Source organism: Epinephelus moara, chromosome 22 (assembly GCF_006386435.1).
Source record: "Epinephelus moara isolate mb chromosome 22, YSFRI_EMoa_1.0, whole genome shotgun sequence".
NCBI lineage: Eukaryota > Metazoa > Chordata > Actinopteri > Perciformes > Serranidae > Epinephelus > Epinephelus moara.
This window is the reverse complement of record NC_065527.1, coordinates 21,729,534-21,745,221: the sequence shown is the minus strand read 5'-3', so window position 1 is coordinate 21,745,221 and position 15,688 is coordinate 21,729,534. Positions and strand designations below refer to the sequence as shown.

Here is a 15,688-nt window from a genome sequence, read left to right as displayed (position 1 = left end):
AGAGGACAGCGGTACTAACTCGCGCACGCGCAGTGTACCTTTGGCGATGTAGCTGGATCTGTGACGTGTTAATGCCCCCTACTGACGTAAATACAAACTGCAGTTAACTCATTAACATGTCAAAAAAAGTTTGACAACCCTTAGTATGGATTTAACCAACTCACTCTATGTGCTTACCGGAGGAGGAGGGTAGCTGGGGTGGGACATTTTTGTTTTTTAATTTTAATTTTTACCCGCCCCAAAGCTACAATAATTTTCCTTGAGCCTCCCTGAGTGGTCATACAAAATCATACATTTAATAGCCTTGGTTTTTCACTCTTGTCACGTATGCTGGTTAATTTTGAATGAGAAGTAGAATAAAGTGATTTTGATGAAATATAACTAAGCTCAGATTTATTTTTTATTTTCTTATTTGACAGTAGCTAGTCATTCACGATGTGTCCAAGGACCGGCGGAAATTTAAAAATATTACAATAATTCCTGTTTTTTCAGTTTCTGACCATGATGAAATTGTGTACTTATGGACATTTTTTAAGAAAACACCATGGGTTTAGAGGGCATGTTTTCTTTAAAAATCAGAGGTAAAATAAATACAAAATACAACCATTTAAATTTGTGTGCCCCTCCCCTAAACCAATATAAAAAAACATAAGTCCCCTCCTGATGCTTAAAAAAATTATTTGAATTATTATTATTATTTTACATTTCTTTAAGGTGTAGAGAGTTCAAAAAAAAAAAAATCTTCAAAAGTCCCGCTAATTCACATGTACCTTGTGTAAAATCTGTTTATCAACACAGCGCCCCTGCTGCCGGGTTTGTGGTATTACACCCCCTCATGAATATTCACACATTCAGACGTTTTGATTGGCTGTGTGGCGGAGGGTCCCAATAATTTAGGTTTTTATCAAAAATGCTTTGTTCTCTGATTTCGACACAGGATCCTGTTATCAAAGAAACCTCAGCTTCCACAGGCAGCTGCCATTTTGTGTCTTTCTTCCAAATGGGGGTGGCAAAACTCTGATCAAACTGTAAAATCAGCCGGCGCTGATCAAATATAAATCAAGATTGTGTTACTGTATAACCTATTTTGCTCCTTAAATGTTTTCAGAAACAAATTTCAATGTATTAATTAGCTGAATTATTAGAGTTTGTAAACAGAAAATGGGTGCCATACTGTTTCCTGTATTTTGTAAACAGAATCTAAGGCTGCAAATTGCATGCTTTTTACTTTTACTTTTAGTGGGCACTGTAGCTGCCCTTACAAAGTACACACTGTTGCATGCAGTGTGCACACAATCAGGACATACCACTTATTCATAACCATATTCATAACATTGCATCCTGAACTTTGACCCTCTTGCTCATATATCCGTTACCTTGGAGATAAAACAGAGCACCATTCACCAAGCTCACCTGAGATGGAGGTCAACCTGAGGAGCTCTGCTGTTGTTGTTTTTTTGTTTTGTTTTTTTGCAATGTATGTATTTTAAACTTTTAAGTATGAAGCATATTATATTCATGTCAGAAAAATTTCACAGACTATGCATTCCTATGTGATTGTTATTTATTAGTTATGTCCTTTTATTGTCAGTCTATGTGATTATTTTGTTCACTTAAACAATTAATATTCCCATTATTTCTATTCGACTTGTCACCAGTCACTTTAATGCGTCAACGAGCAGTCAAGCTATCTTTTGTTTTTCCTTTTTTATTTCAAAGAAAACAATAACTAGAATAACAAAGAACAAAATGGGTACAAATACACATAACTGTAAAGAGGTTTTTAAGGCATTGTAAATACCCACAGTTCTGGTGGCTGTTTAATTCGTCAGTCCTTCTGGTGTTTCAAATTACAGTTTTGAGTTCATGTTTGAAGTGGTGGATATTGGGCTTCTTTCAAACCATTTGCATTTATGGATTAAAAAATAACATCTCTTTTCTGTGAATTGATTTTAGTTCCACACATTTCAAAAAACATGTTCAGCATTAATCCAGAAGAATGTTACACAAATACAATCATAAAATAAATGTATTTCTGTGCCAGTATTACAAAACACACAGGACTCAGGAAGATCATTTTTATATATATTTCTTTAAATGAATGGTTGGATAGATTAAGTGCATGAGCTTTCAAGCTTTCATCTGTCTGCATCTCAGTTAATGTGACACATCTCACACAGTACAGTGGGTTGTTGATCAGAGTAGCCAAAAAAGCATGCTGGCTTGCATAGTGCGAACTGCGAACAGATGCAGTAGGGCATCCTGGTATCTTTTGCACACGTTTGTTTTTAGAAGTAATAATGTCATGTAAATGCACTGTATGATGAGATTGGATCAAAGTTTGTGTATTGAACATCCACACAGTTACTGCTTTTATTTGTCCCCATAGTTACTGCTTTTGTCATACTGTGTATTGTGGGGGATGGGCAGTGTTGTGCTGTCCATGTTAAGGTTGTATCGCAGGTTGTATATTGTACGTCCCCATAATTACTACTTTTGTCATACTGTAATTTTAGAAGACGGTCAGTGTTCAGCTGTTCGTGTTAAGGTTGTATCACAGGTTGTGTATCGTACGTCCCCATAATTTCTACTTTTGTCATACTGTAATTTTAGAACATGGGCCGTGTTGTGCTGTTGGTATTAAGGTCTGATAAAGGATTGTGTATTGTGTGCAGGGCTGTATCTTAATTCTTTTTGCACATAGCAATGCTGCTAAAGAGGCTTAACGTTTTGTAGCACAGGCCACAAAATTGTAGCACGAATATAAAACTATCAATTAAGTCCATTGTGGTTTGAGACTATTCAAATTCTGTGTTGATAGGAGTTTGACAAAGTAAATTTCCATGACCTTTTAAATGAATATAGTAGCCTGCTGAAAAAAATGTGACATGGTTTTAAATATCTTTGTTTATTATCATAATTTATGTGCATAACACAGACAAGGGAAGTAGAGGTGCTGAGGTGGTTGCTGAGATGATATTAGGCCTTTTATATAAAACATCAATTTATGAAAAACTTAATTTCAAATGTGTTTTGGTTTAAGAAAGGCTTGTAGGCGTGGGAAAGCAATATGGCATCTGTCTCCACTCACACCGGGTAGTTGGTGAACCTGAAGAGTTGGAGGGAGACAATGTGGTTTTACACCAGACTGGCTTACTTGTTGTTAAAATTTAGTAGTGGTTTAACTTCACAACAGTGACAAACAATGCTGAGGCTTAGGGCAAACACTTTCATTACCTGACTGTCCATGACGGCAGATGAGGGAGATGTGATGGTGCTCTGCAAGCCGCTTGATTGCGTGTGGCTGCCATAAGAAAAGCTGAAGATGGAGGGGCTCGACTCAAATGCAGTTGTCTGGCAATCAACACACTTTTACTTGAGAATTGATGTCATGGGCCAAATTTAAAAACTAAAATATAAAGTTATTGAAAATAGATAGAAAAAAATACGTCTTGCAAGAAGGGCACTTATATAGCTAGAGGACAAAAGAGCAGGTGCTTGATTACCACCTGGGGTATAGCCTATCTGTGCACATTATCATACCCTGAGAGTTCGCTGTTGACTGGACCAGTGGAGGCATGTCGCTGTCTCCCCTGACAGAGAGGGCTCTCTGATGATGCAAGCCAAGTACTGGGAAGAGCCTTCTGTGGCTCTTGTGTAGTGGGGAGAACGTTCACACAGTGCGACACCTGCTGGTCATATTTTGTAACTACTTTTGGCACGCTTGGTAACAGCTTTATGCCATTAATCTTACTGAGACCTTACTGTCAGCAGTACATTCTGAGGTAAAAACAGGCACTACAGCTGCACATTAACAGGCAAAACAATAACACTACTTTATAATCCATGCACCAACAGCACATATAACAATGAAAGAAGCACATTCATTTGATATGAAAGACATTTCTATTGTCTTTGTAATTTATGTGCAGCACCTCTCTGTAAATGCATAATAGTCAATTATTATTCAGCTATAATCAGAAATTGTTAAAGGTTAAAGGTCATCATAGCTACCAATACATGTACAGCCAGCTCTGTGAGAAAGGCCAATGATGGCTGAGATATCATCCCTCATGGAGAACATGTCCCACCCAGTGCAGGACACTCCTTGAGTGAGAAGCTGCTTAAACCACAGTGTACTCATATGCAAAACTGTGCAATATCAACTGAGTGTAAATGTGATTATATCAGTGGGGAAATCTTGTTTTTCTGAAAAGAGTACTAATATTTCTCTTTTCCTGTATGATTTTACGTATGTTAAAGAGTATATGCACTATTCAATATTATAACTTCATTTATTTTCCGTCCATTAAGATCCTAATTCAATACCACTGCTTCAAAACTCTGCCTGTCCATGACTTGTAAACTACAACACAAGTTTGCTTACTTTGACTCTCGTTCCCCTATCAAGGCTAATCCTGCCATCTGCTGTCAATCAAACACAGCAGCCCTGTTTTCTAGAAATTATGTCTATATACAACTAATTTGAAACAGAAAGTCTGTAGTAAATATGTTTTGGGAGATGTAATGCCGAGCAAATTACTTTTTCTATTAACATCATGAGGAAATATTGCTAAATATTTATCTGGGAAGTTGCAAAAATGTTGATACTGAATGTATCAGGAAAATGTTCACTGATTTTGTATTTCAGTTGTTTTCCACCAACATAGGCAATCTTGCAATATCAACTTTTTTTAAAAACCTTTTTGTTAACATTTACCTGATATCCTGATCTTTCTTTAACCTCAGCCAAAGTGCTTTTTGTTCTGGACGTTCACCCAAAGTTCTGGTGTGAAGGTGCCGCACTTTGTATGCCCACCATCGTCTGCCATTGTCCCCACAACCACCTCCTTCCTAAGCATACACAGTATATGAATATGGTGTTTTGTTACCTGAAAGAAATATTATCTCTGAACATCATGCCGACACACCCATACTGAAACTACTGAAAATACATTTAAAATGCTGACATTATTTTTGATGGCAAAAAAGGGACGACTGGATGTGATTTCAGATGGACTGGTGTTGCTACAGCAGCTTGATGCAGTGGTTGTATCAGATTATCACATAGACAGTTACACATAAGAGACAGACACCACAGAAATTGTTTATTGAGTACACATTAAAATGCATATCATTATTATCTCGAGTGGTTTATGTGTTGGTATATGTTCCCAAGCAACTTATCAGTTAAGCTGAAAGCTCTTTTGTTACAGATGTTTGACAAGACAAACATTTTTCAGATTTTTGACATTTAACATGTAGCAAGAAGTGGGATTTACATGCAAGTGGGATTCTTTATATAGATAAAAATAATTTCATGAATCAATGATGCTGTCAGTCTGAAAGATGTTGATCAATGCAGTTGTTTTAAAAGCTGGCAGGACTGAAATTTAGGAACCACTGAAACAGAAACAGCAAATATTTTTTCAGATTGTGAAGTTGAAATTTCTGCCACTGAAACAGAAAAAATACTTTACTTTAAGAAAATCATGTTTATTTGCATTTAATATAGTCAAGAAGGAAGCGATAAAGATGAGGACAACAATAATAATCGTCTGATTTGCAAGAAATCTCCAAAAGTGACACATATATATGCAGTTTTATATGTGTTTGAGTTTTATTTGTAGAAACTGGGACCCTCTGTGTGTTCATAGTGTCAAGATCTTTGATGCTAATTTGAGCAAAGTTGTCTATTTCCGCTTTTGTTGTGCTACTAACAGTCATTATTTGGAGATAATTTATGTGACTTACCACTGGGGGAAATCATGAGCCGTCCACTGCCCAATGTTCAGAGATGCAACAGCAGTCCTCCGCCCTCCAAGAGAGGCCTGAAGTCCCTCTGTCAGATCTTGTATTTTTGTGGGTCTGATTGTCCCACATGCTCCACATACCACGTCGGCTACTTTGTTACTAGCACTTATGGTAAGTTTATTAGTAGAACTGAAGGACACTTGAAGGCTAGAAGTGCTGTTAATTCTCACTGTGTTGTCAGAAACCGACACTTTTACATTGTTCTGGGAGAAAGTGGTTTGAGTCATCTGTCTTCCATCTATCTGTGAACAAACACTGAACACTTTATAGCAACATATTCATTTTGTAAGGTAACATTAATGTCATTTCTTTATCCAGACACTTACCCAGATGTCATGTTTGTTGTCGACTGTGACCATCACTTCGCTAAAGAACACGTACACGGCCATGATTGTGTTGACACCAGGAGTGTACATCTCCAACTTCACCACCACCCTGAACCAGTCTGCTGTCGGGGAGACGTCACAGCTCTGGATAATCTCGTAGGCTCCTGGAACTGTTATAGCTCCACTTTGACCATTAAATTCAGTGAGGGTCCCACTGGCATCCAAAAAGCAGTGCTGAATGTGGCAGCCCATCACGCCATTCCTGACCAGGCAGCGCTCGTTGGGTTCGCATGTCATGTCTTTGGACAGAGTTACTCCAGAGGCCTGGCAGGTGTAACTCTTGTGACAGTCATCAGTTATAACAGACTCTCCAACCTGCAACAAAACACATGATAGGTTTATGCTCAAAGGCAGCAGTGTTGTGCAATAATGAATGTTCCCATATTTTTGATAAACATTTATTTGAACATATCCATTTCCAAGTAATGAGCGTGAACACTGTTAACTATTGCTACAGTTAACAACATTCACGCACTGTGTTTTGTGGCACTCAAGGATTTACAGCACCCCCGGCATGGCTGGGGTAACTGGCAAAATAATTAACTAACCAATGAAGGAATGAAAAAAGGGCCACAAAGGGTTAGAAAAGAGGTGTAGGGCCAGGTTTGATTCCCATTTCACACAGTTTAAAGTTAGGGGAAGAGGTCAACACAACAGGAGTGTTGGTGTGTATTAGCAGAATAGTGAAATGGGGAATATAGCACCTTGGGAACATTGATATGCCAGAGCTGTGCATTACTTTTGAGCACCATAGCACCATATAAATAATAGACGTAGCTACTGTGACATCACCCATTGGTTTGTGGACTGCTGTTTTGAAGCCTGACATTTGACACTGGACATTTCGGCCACTGCTATCTTGGCTTTTTGGAGCCAGAAGTGACCTTCTTTGGATGAGAGCCTGGAGCTGTGAAGGAGCGAGGGATGGATCTGACTCACACAGTGCAGCGTCTGGTTGTGACGCCTCACAGACAGCCTATCAATCAAGTGACTCTTGAATATGCATAACTTTGGGCCTTAATAAAATGTAAACAGATTGGTTTAAAAAAATTAACCAAAATTGTCATGAATATTGAAATTAGCTGACGAGACCAACACTATTTACAGTACCAGGCTGTAAACATGCTGTAAGGTTGGGCATTTTAACATGGGGGTCTATGGAGATTTACTCATTGGCTATTAGATGAACTGCAGTTTTTGGCACTTCCGCATTAACTTCATTTCTCAGCCTCAGAGGTTGCCGCTTGTTGAGCACCCTCTAAGTCTTGTGACAAACCTAAATGCTTTATCAATACACTCTAAATAAGGTCCAGGTTCGTAATGTAGTCTTAAAACCACAGCTTTACTTCATCAGATCTGCCTGTAACATTAATAATATATTATCATCTCACCTTGTAGGTGTTGCCTTTGTAGTAGCAGCTGCACTGGTCAGAGGGCACACAGCCAGTTCCATTGTAGTAGTAGCCTTTATCACAGGCACAGCCCTCAACACAAGTCGTGGTGCATGTGAGGATGTCATGAAGGCCAGGACATGGGGAGGTACAAGGCAGCACACAGGTCTCATAATGGCTGCCTGCACTGCATGTCAAAGCTGTAAACACATAATAGGAGTTGTTTGTTTTTTGTAGTAAATGTGTTGAACAGATGTGCAGTTGCATGTGGATATAACAGCATGTAAAGAATAATAAAAATGGGCAGGCTCACGGCAGAAAGAAGCACTTCTCCAGTTCTTGACCTTTGCACCCATGTTTTGGCAATCTGACATATACGCAGCAACACTGTGACACAGCATGCTTTGATTGTCTTTGGCCATGCACACATCATAGACACAATTTTTGAAGTAGAAAGCAGGATCAACTACATCATGGCAAGCAGCAAATGGACCTTTGGGATTGGTCATAATTGCGCATTTTGCCTCTATCGCTGCTTTTTTAGAAACATCACATGTGGGGCACTGGTCCCCATGACAGCCATCATTACAGACCGCTCCAGGCATGGACACTTTCCATGCTTCTCCAAAAGTCTGGAGGTCCTTGGTCATGTTTCCATCCGGCAGCTGGAAGTCGTCAGCTTTGTCGTTGTTAAAATTGCCACACAGACCGCAGGTTCTGCCATTGTAGCTTCCAGGGACAGTGACAGTCACATGGTAGACCAGATCATACGTGACCCTCAGGCCAAAGTCAGTCATAATGACATCATTTAAACCCTCCTGATAAACCTTCACTGCACCATTGTGGAGGTTTTGTGGCAGGCGATGTAGGACCCCATTTATCTGTAAAGAATAATTAATTTGTTCAAATTATACAAAGAAATCTCCAGTTTGAAACACACATATTAACTGTCAGTAATATTTAATAATAATCCTTTTTTTTTGTCCATTTTGACTGCTTAAGATGTCTGCTATTGCTTTTGTTATTCACAAAGCTCCCTCCTTTAAACCTGTCCTTAAACCTGCAATCAGTGATTTGTTTGGCCACTTGGGGGCAGCAAAAACTTGCTCTCACCAAATATATCTGGCTCTTAAGCTGCTGAATGCTGCACTATGTTCCACAGCTTCTATTATATGGTGGTAGCATGTAATGTGTTAAAATAACATGCTTAAACAGTTGCTATTTTAAACACTTGGTTAATGTTGTGAAACAATCAAAGTTTGGTCCGGTTCAGGCACCAAAACCACTTGGTTAGGTTAAGGGGAAAAAATTCTTGGTTAGAAGGTCATGGTTTTACTTAAAATTAGTTTGTTATGTATGGGATATAAATATGTTAACATGATGTAAGTCAGTGGCTCTCAACCTTTCTCATGTCAAGGACCCCCTAAATTGATACACATCAGGTCAAGGGCCGTATATTTGATAAGATTTTGCTTCAGGGACCTGCATCTGAAAAGGTTTTGGTTGTTAGATTAAGACCACAATTCTATGGTTGACAACTACAGTTGAGGAGAGATAACCATGGATGAAGTAAAACCTATCATCAGAATAGTCACACTTTGACTGTCATTTACCGTGGGCTCACTTCTAAAGTGAATTAAATGGTGAAAATAAAACACTCCCCATTTTACTGGGTCCCTAGAGGTCCCTGGACCCCTGGTTGTGAATCACTGATCTAAGTAACACAACATTGTGTAAATATGTCACGTTACATGACATAACTACGTTAAGTATGTAAGCACATGAAGTTAAAATAAGTCAACGGTGACTTTTGGTTAGACATCGTCATCATTTAAAGTATTTTTGTGAGACCAGGCTGCTTAGGACAGAGCTATGAGAGTGAACCACCACAGTAAAGTTTTGGGTCGGACAGTTAAACAAAACTTGTTATAAAGCTCCATAAAGCTGAGAGGAGCTGCTGATTCAGGTGATAATTCTTTGTAGGTTCATCACTTCAAGTGACCCCCTTGACATTGTAACAGCTGATACACTGTTAGTGCCAACTATTGGTTATAGCCCTTTTAAACAATGGTGATATTAGTGACGTACCCAAACCATTTGAACTTCGTTCTTTTGAAGGATCAAGACAGTTCCGTAAACTTGTACTGCTACAAGTTTGGTCACTGAAACCTTGGGATTGTCAGAGAAATCACTCCACTTCTCATTTTCCACCGCCACAGAGAAGTCGGTGAGCCCTGTGCCGCTCAGGTGGCAGCTCTCAGCTGCGATGTAGGTGCAGGTGCCTTGGAAGTCATAGGTGGTGTTGTCAAAGGTGTTGTAATGTGGATCTCCAGAGATGGAGCAGACTCCTTTTCTCAAAGGCCAACTTGAGCGGACATCATTCTTTACCTCACACTTCTCATATGGATTACAAGAAGACTTCTTACACCGCACCTAATATGAGAGACAGATCTGCTTGATCACTGTTGAAAATATTGTGTGTTAAAATGTAATTCCATTGCTCCAAATACAGAATAAACACAGATAACTTATTCATGGTCATCCTTACTGTGCCGTTGCAGGTGCATTCCTTCTGGCAGAGGGCATCAGGGTAAAAGACCTGTCCGTTCTGGTAGTATTTGCCCTCATGTGTGCAGCCACACTGGTTGGCAGGCACACATTTACCTGCACTCAGCAGGTAACCCTCATTACAGACACATCCTTCCATACACTGAGATCCACAGTTTGAGTCTTTCTGACATGACCTGAAACAGCGACTGCTACAGAGCTCATAGTCGCTATTTGATGGACACTGGGCATCTAGAAGGAGGCAGGATCAGAATTATTTTAGTTGTATAATGGTTCAAGAAATCCACAAGACTGACTTGATAGATGGTAGATGTCCTTACCACAGAACTGAGCTGACCTCCAGGAGTACACAGTGGCACCTTTCAGCTGGCAGGCTGCTGTGTAAGCAGTCAAAGTTTTACACTGCATGTTCCTGCTGCCCTGGTAGAGACAGACATCATACAGACAGTCACTGAGGAAACCTGCGGGGTCAACCTTGGCATGGCAGTCACGGAACGGCCCTGCAGGGTCGCTGATGAGGCCACAGTAACTGTTGGTGTTGTAAGTTTCTTTCTGAGTGGCGTTACAGCTGGGGCAGGGGCCCTTGCAGCTGTCTACGCAACCAGGTAGTGTGGCGACTTTCCAGCTTTGACCAAGCTTCTCAGGAGCGGTGGCTTGTTTCCCATTTCTCATCTGCATGTCGTCTTTGGGGTTGAGGTTGTAATTGCCACACAGACCTTGCATCTCACCCATGTATGTACTGGGAACGGTGACAAATGCTACACTGTTCCAGTCGTAGTACACCTTCACTCCAAAGTCTGTCTCGATTACAGCAAACCAGCCGCTTGTGTAAAGTTGGAGTTTACTGCTGTTCAGCATCATAGGGAGGTTGGAGAGCTCACCATTGACCTTAAAATGATAATGAAATCATAAAAGGTTCATAAAGTAATCTTTACATTTAATGATAAACACACAGACATAAGTACATGTATGTAGAGCTGCAACAATTAGTCAATTATTCCGCTAGTTTATCAACAAGGAGTTCACAGCGGCGGGGAGTGAGGCGGTGGGACAAGCGGTGTGGTAGTTAGCTAATTCTTGTCTTATTTGTTGTATTATAATCAGAGAGAACTCTACATGAAATAAGATTAAATTAATCAATGTATGGAAAACACTGGATTACTGTATGAAACGCCTGCATTTGCCCATGCTCATCTGGTGGGAGGAGCTTAGGACACAGAGGGAAGAGCTGCAGGAGGAGGATGTATTTTGAAACTCTGACATATCTTGTCCTTTCCAGAAAACTACATAACCCTGCTTTAAAGGCCCTTAAAATATAACTGAATAACACTGGGTTTAGGAGTGCTGGCTGGACATAGTAAGGCATTCACTGATGTCACAATTTTGAAGGACATATTTAATCAATTAATGGAGAAATTAATCTGCTCAGTAAATGATAAGGAAAACAACAATCACTAGTTGCAGCTCGACAAGTTTGATGTGTTTAGGAAAATAATATTACCACAACAGCGGCAGGGTGCTCTTTGCTGATAATGATGGTGTTCCCGTATACTTTGACCTCTAACAGCTTGACAACAGACCCGATTTTATTATTTCGACCATTATTCTGCAACACAACACTGAAATGTTCCAGGCCGGTGTGATTGGAGGCAACGGCAGCCATCTGATACGCACAAGTGCCCTGAAAGTTGTAGCGCTCTCCATCAAAGGTCACAAAATGTGGGTCACCAGATACCATACACGTGGCATAGTTGACAGGATAGCAACCTCTGATACCCTCCACCACCTGACACTGCTGCCCGGCGGGACAGCTCGTCTGACTGGAAGATAAACGTCCCCCAGCGGCGCATGTGTAGCGTGTGGTACAGCTGTCATCGCCCCAGAAGGAGCCTCCAGCTTCCACATAGCGACCCTCGTACACGCAGCCACACTGAGCCTTGGGGACACACTTGGTGCCACTGAGCAGGAAGCCGTTATCACAGACACACGTCTCAACACAGGTGGCGTCGCACTTTGTGGGAGTGTTTGGGTTTGCACATGTAGCAGGACAGCCAGTCCCACAGAACTCATAGTGGCTGTTTCTTGGGCACTTGGGTGTAGCTGTGTGGATAAAGCGGAGACAGAGCCTCAGTTTAGATATTCACATTTATTCAGTGGGGGAGGACGTATTCAGATCCTTTACCTAAGTAAAAGTAAAACATATTAGAAATACTCTGGTACAAGCAAAATGTTACTTGATGAAGCTATATACAACATTCAGAGCATATCTATGATTCAGAGTCTGCACACAGCTCAAAACATGGAGGTGGCTGAGTGGACAGCTAGCAGCTAATGGTGCTAACCGCATGAACAGTGCTAACAGTGCTGAATGTCACATACAACTCTGTTAAGTAAAAGTATGTGCAGTAAGTATAATCAAAAATAATGCAATTAAAGTATTAAAAATACTAAATGCAGAAAACTTTGCCATGTGACTGTTAAACTATTATATATTATATCATAAAACTATTATTACTCGTGCATTAATGTAAAAACGGCTTTACTGTACCTAGTTAGTTGAGGTAGAGATGAGTATTTTGTATAGGGCTGCAACTAATTATTATTTTCATAATTATCAATTAATCTGCTGATTGTTTTCTTGATTAATCAGCTGGTTGTTTGCTTGGTAAAAATTCAGAAAATAGTAAAATGTCGTCACAATAATCCAAAGTAACTCGTAGAGGGTGACATGAAAAGAAAAGTCTCAGTCAAAGCTCATGCACAGTACTTGAGTAAATGCACATAGTTAGATTACCCCACTGGATTTATTAATGTATTCACAGTATAGGATCACTCACGGCATTGAGTAGAGGTCCTCCAGTTGGCCCCAGGTTTGGCCCCAGACCTCCGACAGATGTCAGCGTAGCCTTGAAGAGTGCTGCAAAGGTACGTGTTCACAGTTTCACCCCTGCAGAGGTCCAGCATGCAGTTGCTTTCAAAGATGTTGGAGTCGATCACAGGTTGACAGCCTAAAAGCTCTGCAAAATTTTTTATAAGGGCGCTACAGAAGAATTGTTTCTCTAATTTCTTCTCTAAACTAAGAGTACAATGTTGACATGGGGCACCACATCCATCTTGGCAATGGGTGTGAGAGCCGGGGACCCTCCAGCTCTGTCCCAGTGCTGCCACGCTGCTGGCCGCTGAGCCACTGGGAGTCGTGAGATCATCATCCTTTTTGCTGTTGAAGTTGCCACACAGGCCACACATGCTGCCAGCAAAACTGCCCGGCACTGTGACAGAGAGGTACTCATTCCTGTCGTACTGCACGGCCAGGCCAAAGTCTGTCTCCATGACAACATACAGACCTTTCTGGAAAAGCTTCACCTGGCCGTTGTTTAGGTTGATCGGGAGATTCCACTGTTGATAGTTGACCTGAAAATAAAATCAGATTTCACTTAATGTCAAACACTTTATTGTCTCTCTTTTTTAATTCCTTTCAAATGTGTTACAAAGTGGAAAACTAGAATGTTTGAGTGTTATGTAGGCTGTATCACTGTCAGTGTCAATAGTACGTCATAAAAAGCACTTTTCCTGTGAGGTGCTCAATCATTTGCTCGCTCCCTAAAATGGCACGTAGTCATCAAACTTTGAGAAGACCTGATATAAGATTTTCTTTTTAGAATGCTCTACAATGGTCTGTTTGGCTGCTAAGTTTCTTAAAAATTCTATCAAAGGGGATTTTATCAAATCTACCCAGACCCTCCTGGAGGGTTGCAGAAGGTGTCAATTGAAAATGCCCCCCCTCAGTGGTAGAAAGATCATCACTGCCCTGACTCACACCATGCCAACGTAGAAACATGAAACACTTAAACACTGACTCACCCGTACAAGGCCGAACTCGGAGCGAACTATTTCGATGTTGATCCCGTGGACATTGACAGTGACCATCTCCACCGACGGGACCTGCACATTACCCTCGTTCATGTTCTTGGTGTCCACCTCAAAGGCTGGGAGGGTCTTATCAGCATGGCAGTTCTTGGCCAGGGTGTAGGTGCAGTTGCCCGTGAAGGTGTATCGATGACTGTCAAAGGTGGAGTGGAGAGTGCCCATGACCCAGCAGGTGCCCGTGGACTGTGATGTTACCGTGGCTGTTCCTGCTCTGCAAAATCCTGGAAAAAGAATAAGATGGATTTAGTCCTTTATTTCTTTCACTGCTGTTTCAGTTAGAATCAATAAATTCACATTGAACACTGTCTGCATTTCACTATAACTAAAGAATGGGTAAGATACTGAAAAAATCTACATGAGCATGCATGTCTGAACCTTCAAGTTTTTACATTTCTTTGGCATTAAATTTATAACAATATAAAAAAGGTAGATTTCAATTAATTTAAGCCTTTGAAGATCCTTGAATAATATCCATAGTCTTGTCATGAATGTATTCTTTTATGGATTATATTGATCTTTTACTGTTTAGCTGACGATTTGTACTGATTTATTCTGCAAGTCTAAGTCCAAGCTTTTCTTCTTTAACTTTTGCTTTGATCTACTTCTCACTGAAACACTTGACCATCACTCATTTATCAGATAAATGATCAATATTTTAAAAATAAATCTTGATAACTTACCACTCAGCAGAAAAGCTGAAAAGATTACAGCTAACAACCCCATGTTTGTCCGTGTAGAGGACCTGATAGAGCAAAAGGGAAATTACACAATTTTTAACTTTTGGTCTTTAATCCTTTAAGCTTTTAATTTTTTTCCATTATAGATACATGTCATCTTACATGCAATCCTCCATTGTCTCTTATTTATATCTATCAATATGTACAGTAAAAAACGTATATAAAAAATAAATTACAAGTAAAAAGAATAGAAAATATAATACATTTTCATCTAGGAAAACAAAACCAAGAAATGAAAAGTGCACTCAAAAAACACACTTATTCCCTTTGAAACATTAAATTTTGCAAATAATGTGTGACCCAGTTCGACTTGCATGAGAAGTTTCCAAATAGCACTACTGTGTTTTAGCTAATGGTTTAGTTGTTAAAGAGAAAAACAGTCAATGAGAGCAGAATTAATAAATAGTCTGTCCGATACTTTATTCTCACCTGGTCTGGTCAGCAGGGGGGTTCAGGGGTTCAGGTGCAGGATTTAAGGATGCTTAAATACCCTCTGAGCTCCACTGATGAACCAATCAGCTTCTTCTTTTCATGGCTTTTCTCAGAAGTGAGGACATACAGCGTCACGTGACACATTCCTTGTGACATGTTCCTTGTTTGTGTTGATGAGACTGGGAGATGGATGTTCATTAAATCAAGCAAATTATATTTTATTAGGTCACAAAGGGGTCTGTTGTGTTAAAAAAATAAGTAAAACTGGATAAGAATCGATAAAAGATGGTAATATGGTTAAAAAAAATACCTATAACAGGATGTAAGACTGGTGTGATTATCACACAGATCGGACTCTTATTCGCTGTGTGACCTTTGATATCACTTTAAAAATGTATATATGATTGGTCTGCTGGCTTTGTGTACAGCGATC

At 40.0% G+C, this 15,688-nt stretch overlaps 1 protein-coding gene across 1 annotated transcript; it reads right to left on the bottom strand.

Moving 5' to 3' along the window:
- Positions 1-5,169: 5,169 nt before the first annotated feature.
- Positions 5,170-15,411, bottom strand: LOC126384241 (IgGFc-binding protein-like). Its single transcript, XM_050035203.1, has 13 exons — positions 15,314-15,411; positions 14,767-14,828; positions 14,021-14,307; positions 12,997-13,570; positions 11,661-12,259; positions 10,480-11,047; positions 10,140-10,390; positions 9,680-10,024; positions 7,905-8,472; positions 7,592-7,791; positions 6,141-6,515; positions 5,755-6,056; positions 5,170-5,403 (listed from the first exon to the last, which is right to left on the bottom strand). Exons 1-13 carry the CDS (start codon positions 15,409-15,411, stop codon positions 5,394-5,396), a joined length of 4,239 nt encoding a protein of 1,412 aa, XP_049891160.1. The 3' UTR covers positions 5,170-5,393.
- Positions 15,412-15,688: the final 277 nt, after the last annotated feature.